At 39.6% G+C, this 10,765-nt stretch overlaps 1 protein-coding gene across 4 annotated transcripts in view; it reads right to left on the bottom strand.

Moving 5' to 3' along the window:
- Positions 1-6,672: 6,672 nt before the first annotated feature.
- The window catches only part of Pcdh19 (protocadherin 19), a 101,317-nt gene continuing 97,224 nt past the window's right edge, over positions 6,673-10,765 (bottom strand). For all 4 annotated transcript variants that reach the window (XM_058571268.1, XM_058571270.1, XM_046419193.2 and 1 more), the window contains one exon: positions 6,673-9,111. In XM_058571268.1, coding sequence (XP_058427251.1) covers positions 8,513-9,111 — 599 coding nt within the window. In that variant the 3' untranslated portion in view covers positions 6,673-8,512. The remainder of the gene's footprint in view (positions 9,112-10,765) is intronic.

The raw sequence follows: 10,765 nt of genomic DNA, 5'->3' as shown, positions 1-10,765 counted from the left end.
TAGCTTAGCTCCATGTCAGGGCCCTTGCTGACTTGGAAGGACCCAATAAAGGGATCTTGAGGGCCTAGAAATACCTCCTAAACTCCACCTGAACTAGGCAGGCATTTCCTATAAACTGGTGCCCCAGTGCTCACAACTGCTTCAGCCACTTTTCCCAGCTGAATTTTTGCACCCCCTGACATCCTTCCCTGCAGTAACCAGCAGTTTTAATTTCTTTTTCAAACATGCCTCCCCTCACCACTACCACTACCACCCTGCTTTAGCCTTTAACCTCTCTCACCCTCTACCAACCTTCTGCATCTAAAAAAGTAACCCAGGTCTATTGTGAAAATATATTGAGATTGACTCCAGCTGTGCTGACCTGTAATACACATGAATACATCCTTGACAGATTGCTTGAAACCCAGAGGGACAGATGAATATAGGGTTACCAGACCTTCATTTCAAGGGCTGTTGACTAGCTAGAGTGCACAGACTCTAAAAGGAGCCACAGTCTGCCATGCATGACTAATGCAACTTGAAAGGGAGGCACTGTGTAGAGAAGGAGTAGGGAGATATGTGGGAGGCCGATCAAAATTACACTAGTTTGGGCCAGCACACTGGCACATGCCTATAATCCCAGTGGCTCGGGAGGCTGAGGCAGGATGATCACAAGTTCAAAGCCAGCCTCAGCAATTTAGCAAGGTCCTAAGCAATTTATCGAGACCCTGACTCTAAACAAAATATAAAAAGGGTTGGGGATGTAGCTCAGTGGTTAAGCACCACTGGGTTCAATCCTTGTTATTTAAAAAAAAAATGCTGGCCTGAAAATACTGCTGCAATAATCACTTCTCTAGGCCACGACTTTGGGTTCTTAAAGATTGCATTGCAGTTAAAATGTCAATATGTTCTCTAGGATGAATCACTACCTTAAGACAACAGCACCCACTATTAATACTCTAGTCAGAAAGAACTTAACAGTTTGGTTGCTGATCCCTCAGGAGGAGTTGAAAAGGTTAATCATTTCTAAGTAGACTGACATGTGTTCGAATCCTAGTTCTATCCCTCAGTCACATAACTATGTGACTTGGGCAAGTTCCCCTAAGGACTCTGAGCCCCAATTTATTTGTGTATAAAACAGAGATATCATCATCTATTACACAAAATTGCTGTGAGAATAAATGGGATAATGATTGAAAAGTGTCTAGTATAAAATAAGGGCTCAAGCAAAGTTCTGGTTCCTGAAATCCTAGCAGAGAAAAGGCCTAAAAGGTATAGGATAGAGCTCAATTTTAGAGACAATTTAGAGTAGAAAAGGAAGTAGGGGACATATTTTCAAGAGAAGGGAGAGCTCTGGTTAGAGAGAAAGGTCCGTACTAGGGAATCTGGACAACTAAGGGAAAATCAGGGCTTTGGGTACCTGGGGAAAGTTATAACAATAACAAATAAAAAGAAAGTATGGAAATTCTGGTATCAACAGCACAGTTACCTTACTCCTCACTTCCAGACAAAACACAGAGGTTCCTGACAGGGCTCTGTGAAAGCTCGGGCAGTGCATTGATCACTAAGACTGATGGGTATAGTTAGAGCCAATAAGCCAGAAATGGCAGATAACTGGGAGAGTCTTGTCTCACCACTTCCCACTCATCCTCCTTCTCCACATCAAAAGCAGCACAAGGAAGTGTTAGATACATGCAAGTGGGCAGTTTGACAAAGTGGGCAGCAGGGTTCAGAACTAAAACTCTAAGGAAACATCTCTCTATTCCCATCCTGGAGAATTTTGTCTTGAGGCCCTATTTCCTTTCAAGTGCTGACAGTGACATCTAGGGTATGCCTTTATAAGTCATATCTATACCCCAAAAGCAAAATAATGAAAATGGTTAGTCATGTCTTTGTGTCTGGAGCAGCTTTTGTCTGCTATCAGAGAGTATTGCCTTAGGCATCAATTATCACCAGGGTTTCTTGACCCCATACAGCATGCCAGTGACACATACAAGTTGTGTCACAAGCACCTGGTTACCAAAACGAAATACATCATTTTAATGATTTGCTTTGTTTTGTTTAATAAGTGTAAATATATTTGAGTTGATGCCAATAAACCCACACTTAGGCAGTTACTACCATTGTCATAAACTTGGATATGCCTGTCTTGCCTGTGTGAATCCCCTTCATCATGTGAGAATTTATTTTCTCTTGTTCATTTCTTGGAGGATCTTATTTTAAGGAAGAGTTGCCTTTCCTTTTTGTCCTGCCTATGAATGGTAGATGGAAGAGGGTCAGAGTAACTTATTTTCTTTTTGTGTTAACCCAGAATCGCTCACTTTGCTTCCTATGACTTAATGGCCTCTAAGTCAGTGACAGACTAACCACTTTCCAACATGCCTTTATGAACATCTGTGAAACTGTTTGAACACCTGTACATACACCAGTGTATGTGACTCCATGTGTCCCAGCATGTCTGTGTTTGCATTCCAACACCTGTTAAACTGTAATAGCATCTCACTGGCTATTGCTTTGGCTCTAGGGCTAATTCTGTGGGTTATGATGCAATCTCAATTTAATCCAGGTGGATAGAGATAATAGTAAGATGGAGATCCAGGGAGTCAGTGGATTTCCTTGAGATTATTTTTAATTGTTCAGAGAGAATAGGTCATGCTGAAGCAATTTAGCCCCTAACCACTAAAGGCACAATTTGGAATGTTCTGTCATGCCCCTGATCCCGCCTCCCATGGCTCCCACCCTCCACCCCCTGCCAGTTGCAACCAGAATGAATACTTACAGCCCAAGTGCTAAGTCCCAGAGAATAATGGTTTGGATAAAGAAAGCTTGTCAGGGCTTTCTCTGCAGCCTTGTTATGTGCAAAGTCAGAGCCTCTCCTGTTGCTTTGCTTTCAAACCTAAAGGCATCAAAGGGGCAGCCAGGTCATCTTTGTTTTAAACTCTCTTTTTCCCTGCTGTCAGCCTCTACTGTTTTTCACCTTTTTTAAGATTAATTCTTCAGAGAATCCCACTGTGAAGTTGCCCTGAAATGATTTATTTTAAACAATGGTTTTAGTGCTCTTGTTTAAATTACCACCCAGGAAAATCTTTACCATTCTGGATGTGAATGGACCCCCCTCCTCCAGCAAAGGTATTGACTGACAGGAGTGGCAAGAAAGAGAGGTGCACAAGAATAACTGGAGTCTGAATGGAGGAAGAGGCCCCTCTAAATTGGAGAGTCAGGGTAAAATGGCAAAGACAAAAGGAACCTTTTGGGCCTGAACATCAATGATTCCAAGGATTCATTACCGCCTGGGTCTCAATCACCCCCACCCGGAACCAAGGAACACTCTCCAGACACATTTCATCAAACACTCAATAATTTTTCCATAATAGCCTTTAATACTAAAATGCATTTAATTTTTGAAGCAGAGAAAACACATTTAAGGGGGAAACAGAGAACCACCAGATAAAAGGAAACAATGTGGCAGATAACACCATTTAAAACATAACTGTAATAATTTAATAAAGCTGCTTTATCATCTTCATAAAATAGACAGTGTGTTGATTCTTTTTTGTCTTTTTCTTTTTACAATGATTCAATCACTGTGAAAATGTACATAACATACAGATCAGCATATACAACAATTTCATCTTCATATAATCAGCAACAGAGACTGCTTAATGAGACATACTGTACTTGCATCCCTCTAAATTTCCACCCTGGTTTGACAGGTAAACAGTAATAGCGTCATCAGGCTCATTCCCCTCACTAGAGGAGCGAAGGCGTAAGCCTTTTGCAACTAATACCTTAGCATTCAAATAGCATGAGGAGGTATTTGTTGCTGAATTTCTAGCTTGAGCTAGTCTGGCTCTTGGTCATTAAAGTCTGTATCCTAGCCTTCCTCAGCTGAATGCCAGCCAGTGCCAGTAAAGTCTACTTGACCAGTGCTGTAATGGTGTTAGCTGGTTTCCTTGCTAACTAAGGTTGACAGTGACTTTAGGTTAGTAACAAGGTCATCTTTAATTGCCAACACAGCTGGAGCAACAGTCAGTATCATCAGTTTTCCCTAATGACCTACAATGCTTTCCAATCAAGATCAGGTGTTTGTGGGTTTTTCTTCACCAAGAGCGCCTCACAATATCTATTTCAGACAAGGTGGTTGATTTTCTTTGTTTTACAAAAGCAATATGATTCCTATTTGAAAATAATTCACTTTTGCACAACAAGTGACCCACAGGCCAATGTCAGCCTCACAAGAAAACAAAGAGAGCTGCAACAACTTCATTAGGACAATGTGTTTTGCTCTGGAATATTTCATTATCAATATAAAGCCACCCAGTCCCAGCCCCACCCCCACACATCCCCTTTGAATATTACTTTGTTACATACTTAAACTAAAGAACAACATCTCAATACACTTCAGTGTCAGCAGATACAATTTGACTCATGAAATGACATCCTTAAATGTAATTTTTCCAAGAAGGCAAACACTAGGACTGTATACAATAGACTTCTTAAGCTCATTTATGCCAGTTTTTCAAAGTCAGTAAGGGTCTTATTACCCTGGGTAAAGAGCCAAGTGGACCAGACTTGTCAGAATGCCTTGGGGAGCATTCAACATCAAAATGATCCCCATAAAATGGTCCTTGTGATTCCAGCCAGAACTGCTATTATGTACAACAATAATTTTTTCCACCTTGGATGCCCAGCTGAGCTATCCCACTTTACCCCTGCCTCTGCCCAAACAGCCCTTTATCTTCGCTGCTTCAAGTGGACCACTTTGTTTTCTTTTTAATGATATGATAGGTATATAGAAAAAAGTCATCTAAATTCCCCCATACAATCAGTCAGTCATATGTGAAGTGACACATTGGGAAAATACTCTGGGTGGTTCTGTCCAGTTTTCAGAGTTCTGAGTTGTATTTCCTTTAACATTTCTCATTAGTGACTACTGCATCACCACCTCAAGGAATTTGTTTGAATGGGTACCTTAGGTGAAATTAGCCCTATTAAACATGTTTTCTCTAGAGCAGTGATACACAAAGTACAGTCCCATCAGCATCATCTGAGAATTTTTAGATATGCAAAGAGGGAGGCCCCATCCCAGACCAACTGAATCAGAAACTGTAAGGGCAGGGGCCCATACACCTGTGGTTTAAAAAGCCCTCAACCTTCAGTGGGCATCTGATTCATATGGATTGCCGGGCACTATACCCAGAGTTTCTGGTTCAGTTTGTCTAGGCAGGGAAATAGAATTGGTATTTCTAAGGAGGTCCCTAGTGATGTTGTTACTGATGTTCCAGGGACTACATTTTGAGAACCACTGCTCTGCAGGAACTGCAGGATCCCTTTGCCCATTACCTATTTTGGTAATAAGATGGACCATAATTTAATGTGCTGGCTTTAAGAGGATCAAAGAAATGCTAAGAACAGGTTCACGGACTAGTCAGCTTAGGGAAAGAAAAAAAAAGATACTACATTCCATCATGGCTCTCTTTTCCTATCCCTTGTTATATAGTATATTCCCCTACTTGTAGGAAAGCAATCAATCAATGCAAACTAAATCCCTTAGATTGCATGAAGAAGTTGTCTTTCCCAGGGAATTTCTGAAAACTGTTGTTTGAAAAGTATGTCAGACTCCAAAACCAAGGGATTCAGGATAAATGGAACAGAGCTCTTTAGGACTTAGGAACCAAAATTGTCCCCTCATATTTAAGTGTGTAACATGTTTTCAGAAGGAAAATAAAGAATATTTGGCCTTCTGGCCCTTGTAACTTTTCTTCAGGCATGTTTAAAAGGAGGAAAAAACATTGGGCAAAGAGAGATTTAGGATTCTTGCACAAATTTACTATTTGCAGGCACAGCCTGCCTGTAAAATCAGCTTACAAAGCCCTCCTAGGATGCACTTGCACTTCTGGGAGGACGCATACATCAGAAAATTGTAGGGGAAAAAAAGATATTTTCTTAATGAGAGGAATCCTGTGAACATGCTCAGTAAAGGCTATGGAAGCCAAAAAAAACTCTGACTGCCCATTGAGAAGAAAGTATTTGGATAGGGAAAAGGGATAGGTTCACAGCTTAAAACTGAATTCTGGGGAAAAATGAAGGCGAAAGAAAACTCAATAAAAACAGCAGTATCAACACCACTGCTACTCTAACCATTTTAAACTTGGTTGGCAAGAGGCATGGCAGTCATTGGAATCTCTGATTCAGCAGCCATATAACATTCCATAGTCTTGCACACCTGTAGAAAACTGTCAAATCTGACGTAAAAGTGACCTTGAGGTGGTAGCTAACAACATAATATAAGGATGGGTCAATGTAAGGAACAGTCTAAATTCTATAGGCAGCCATCATAACTTAAAGGGGAAACTTTCATTTTTAATATGTTAATCAAATAGTCACTTGCAAAAAGAAATAAATACCTAATTCAGAATCTAACAAAATGAAATAAATCATAAGAGGAGAAATTATATGAAACAGAATGAAATGAGGCAAAATAAAGATGTTATGGTAAATTGATCTCTATTTGTGTCAGTTTCAGAGGGAAATTTGCAGCCACACCAATATTTTGCATGAGGTAGTATTCAGCACTGAATAAGAAATAAGAATGGATTTGTAGCTCATTATAGGTTCTTCCTCAGAAATGTTCTCCCCTACCTAACCCCACCCCCACTGCTTTACCCACCCTCCTCCCTCAAAACCCTTCCCCCTCCCATAAAAGAAAATATTCCTAGTAAAGTACAAAGCTAGAAACTCAGGCAAAAATAACTAAAACATTTAAAAGACATGACCTTATTTACCTAAACTTAAGAAAATAAATTATCTTTTGCATTCTAGTACTCTAACCTAGGGCTTCTTTCTGGGTATTCCTGAATTTCAAAAAAATGAAACAGAACAGATCCACAAAACTTGTTTCTCAAGAAACAACTCTTTTAAGACCAAGGCAGAGCAAAGGTAACATATTTCTTGAGTTTTTATTTCTAAAGAATGAACTCTTAGGCTGCAAGAATACTATGTTGGCTAGTGAATATTAATAGACAAATTATAAATTGTGGATTTAGAGCAATGTTAAAACAACAACAAAGAAGAAATGTGCAGTCTGTTAATAAAAAAGGTGTATTCCTAGCCTACAGCAAAAAGAGTTAGCTAAATCTAAAGGATTTTTGTTTTAATAATTTCTTGTTCACATTTTTAATCAAAAAAGTATTAGTCATAAAAAGACGAGTTCAAGTGTCCAAGTGTCTCCATTTAGAAGGCACAGTAATTGGATTAGTGATGCTGTTGCCTATTACCTGTCTTTTCCTAAATGTACATTTTTTACTGCTTACTCTATCCCTATTTGTAAACCTAAGATACAGAGCAACATGGAGTTCTCGATTCAAGCCCATGACTTGCTTTACAGTCTAATTCCAATCATGATTGAGAAACACTGAATCAGGAAGTGTGTGTCTAAAGAGACACTAATTTAGATCTCAAAATAGATTCAGTCAATTTTGAGTTTTAGATGATTGGAGACAGGGAATTTCTAAGCCTGGAACCCGATAACTTCAGGAGCAACTTTCCAGTTCAGGGTCTGAAAATTAGAAAAATGGATCTCATGAAAGTTTAAGCACAGTATTTCTGACTACTGCAAATTAGATAGCAGCATATCCAAAAATGACTTTCTGTGATGATCTATCATGGACCTGGGCAGAAGACTGAAAGGCAGGAAAAATACATTGCAAGGTGGTGAGCAATCACTACTACATGGGTTAAAAAATGTGAGTATCCTCCAAGTACTCAATCTATATGTGTGGTGTTGCTCATTCATTTGCTGTCTCAGTTGTTTGCTCTTTGTTTTTATCTGTATTTTTATTATTTTTTTAAGAAAAAGAAACACCAACCTTTAAAAGCCTTTTTGCCATCACCACACACATAGCAATTTGCAATATCAAATACAACAATAGCACAGCTAGCAAAAGGGTTCTTAAAGCAGGGGTGTCCACAGCAAAGTAGCGGCATTAGGGCATTAGAAAGTACTTGAGCTTCAGAAACAACCTTTTGGGGCTCGATTTCACATCACTGAATCAATGAATAGTACACAATAAATGACCATTAACTTGTCTACACTACAAAAAACAGTGGCGAGCTTATTAAAGGTGTCCAGAGCTTTTTTTTTTTTTTTTTTTTTTTTTTGCTTTTGCTTTTTTTTAAATGTAATCCTCCACAAACAATGGTAATTTATATTATAATTTTGACATAGAAAAATATATAAATCCAAACACTTAATACATAATACTTTTCACAACTGAATTTGTCTCTGTTTCCCCAACATCAAGGCCCCATGAACAACTCAAGCCAAAGCTAATTTGCTCTAACTGAACACCCCTGCTGCCTGTTAAAACGAGAGGGATTGTCACAGAATGATAGTCATTTATAAACAATACATTTAGGGAAAGCTCTGAAATATAGCCACTCAAGAACCAACCATTGGTGAGCAATTAAAATGAGTAGCTCCTACATCTTCGCTAGCCAGCGTAGTTTCTTTCTCTTCTTCCCAGAGACTGGTTTAGAGAACGATATCCTTCAGACGCTTCACACCAGGGGACTCTTTGTCGCGACCCTCCTTCAGAATGGGGTTAACCTCATGCATGATTTTCTCGCTGTCAGCTCCACGGGGCTCAGCTTCAGAAGGACGGGAAGGGCCATTGTTGACATTATTGACATACTGCTCCAGATCACGGGCCGGGGGAGCCAGGGCAACGGTGTAAGACATGGAAGGCTTGGTGGGCAGAGGGCTCTTGAGGTGGAGGGGGGAGGTGACAGGGCTAATCGCCTCACAGCCGTTGCCCGCCTCCCGGATAGCGCCATTGACCTTGGGACTACAGACGGTTACATCGACAGTCCTCTTCCCTTTCAGGGTGGACCTCTCCTCAGCTGGGTGATCGCTGACATCTTTCCCAAAGGTTGCAAAAGTCCGCTTGGTGGGGCCGCAGTCGTCGTAAGCTTCAACATCAGCAGCAGTAGCTTCAATGGAGAGCGCGATGATGTTCCTCACATGCTCAGGAGACTTGGAACGAGTGGGCATGGGATTCCGGGGCATCCAGCACCTGTCAGAGTGGCCAAGAATCCGGCATTCTTCTCTGCAATGAAACCCTTCATTCTGATCTGTTTGGAGAAAAGAAAATGTCAATTTCATCAGCTTTTCCCCAGGAATCAGTGTTACTCACCAGTGTTCTTGTTTCTTAGGTATCCACAGGCCCTTCTGGGAAATGGTACTTTTAGATAGTCCTTTATTGCCTTTTGGGACAAGTGTGAAGAATTGTATTTTTAAAAGGCTATATATCTCCCCCTATATACTCCTCTGTTTTTATTGTTGTTGCTGTTCCCACTGCTGACAAAACAAAAAAACCTAAAGGGAAACACATTATGATGAAAAAATATATTTTAAAAAAAGTTTATCGTGAGTGTCAAGATGCTGAGAGTCAGCAATTTCATCAATACCTCCTATTAAAAATCATCTGAGTTTGAAAATGGATTCAGCAGAAGAGGGAGTACAGTCAGGGCAGGAAATCCAACAGGCAGTATATCTAAAAAGACTTGGCCATATTTTTGAGCAACAGAACTGCCATCCACCCTTGTATCCTACCCATCACCGACACATAGTGCTTAATTTAAGTTTAGATTAGTATCGCAATCCCTTTAAAAGTCCACTCACATCATTTCTTTTTTTTTTTTAAGAGAGAGAGAGAGGAGAGAATTTCAATATTTATTTTTCGGTTTTTCAGCGGACATAACATCTTTGTTTTTTTGTATGTGGTGCTTAGGATTGAACCTGGGCTGCACGCATGCCAGGTGAGCGCGCTATCACTTGAGCCATATCCCCAACCCAGACATCATTTCTTCTTGACCACTATTCCTATCAGCCAATCTCCTCACTATACCATTTCTATGATTGGATTTCCCATCAGATGAACTACACTGAGATCCCTTCCTTCCAGATAACCCATATGCTTCAAATACCTATGCACACATCCCTTATATGTTGGGCATCATTTAATTAGATCCAAATATCCATCCCTCTTTATCTTTGTTATCTACAGTTTTATTAGGGACATATTCCTTAAACTAAAGAAATATAAACTGATGATGGGAATGTGAATTAGTATAGCCATTATGGAAAATAGTATAAAAGTTTCTATAAAAATAGGTCTACCATATGATCCAGCTGTCACTATAGTAATAGTGATAATTAGACACAATACCTTTATTTATTTTATGTGGTGCTGAGGATTGAACCCAGCGCCTTGCACATGCTAGGTAAGCACTCTACCTCTGAGCCACAAGCCCAAGAAGGAATAAGTTTTAGTGTTCTACAGCATAGTAGGGTGACAATAATATACAATAATCTATTGTATACTATATTTGAGAAAAAATAGTGGAGAGGAGCTTGAAGGCCCCAAACATGAAGAAAAGATAAGGAGGTGGAAATGTTAATTACCCTGATCAGTACAGGCTGTATGCATGTATTGAAATATTACACTGTACCACACAAATACATACAATTCATTATATGTTAATTAAAATCAAATATAAATACTTCATGGATTACTTTTAACTCTATTATTCAAGATCTCAGCAGCTAGAATTCACAGCTATTGGGGTGAATATTTTTCTCTTTACAGATTAGGTTCATTAAGGGTTAACAAGTTATTTAACTCTCAGAGGGGCTATCTACAGAGAATGTTTCACCAACGCATGGCCTCATGGTTAATATCTGTCACTTCATTGGAAAACTGTTCATTTCAATGTCTAGTTTATA

The sequence above is a fragment of the Marmota monax genome, unplaced genomic scaffold (assembly GCF_021218885.2).
Source record: "Marmota monax isolate L192 unplaced genomic scaffold, Marmota_monax_Labrador192_F-V1.1 WCK01_AAM20220418_F8-fsc00206, whole genome shotgun sequence".
In the NCBI taxonomy this organism is placed as follows: Eukaryota; Metazoa; Chordata; class Mammalia; order Rodentia; family Sciuridae; genus Marmota; species Marmota monax.
The sequence above is the reverse complement of the archived record's forward strand: the minus strand, read 5'-3'. Positions and strand labels throughout refer to the sequence as shown.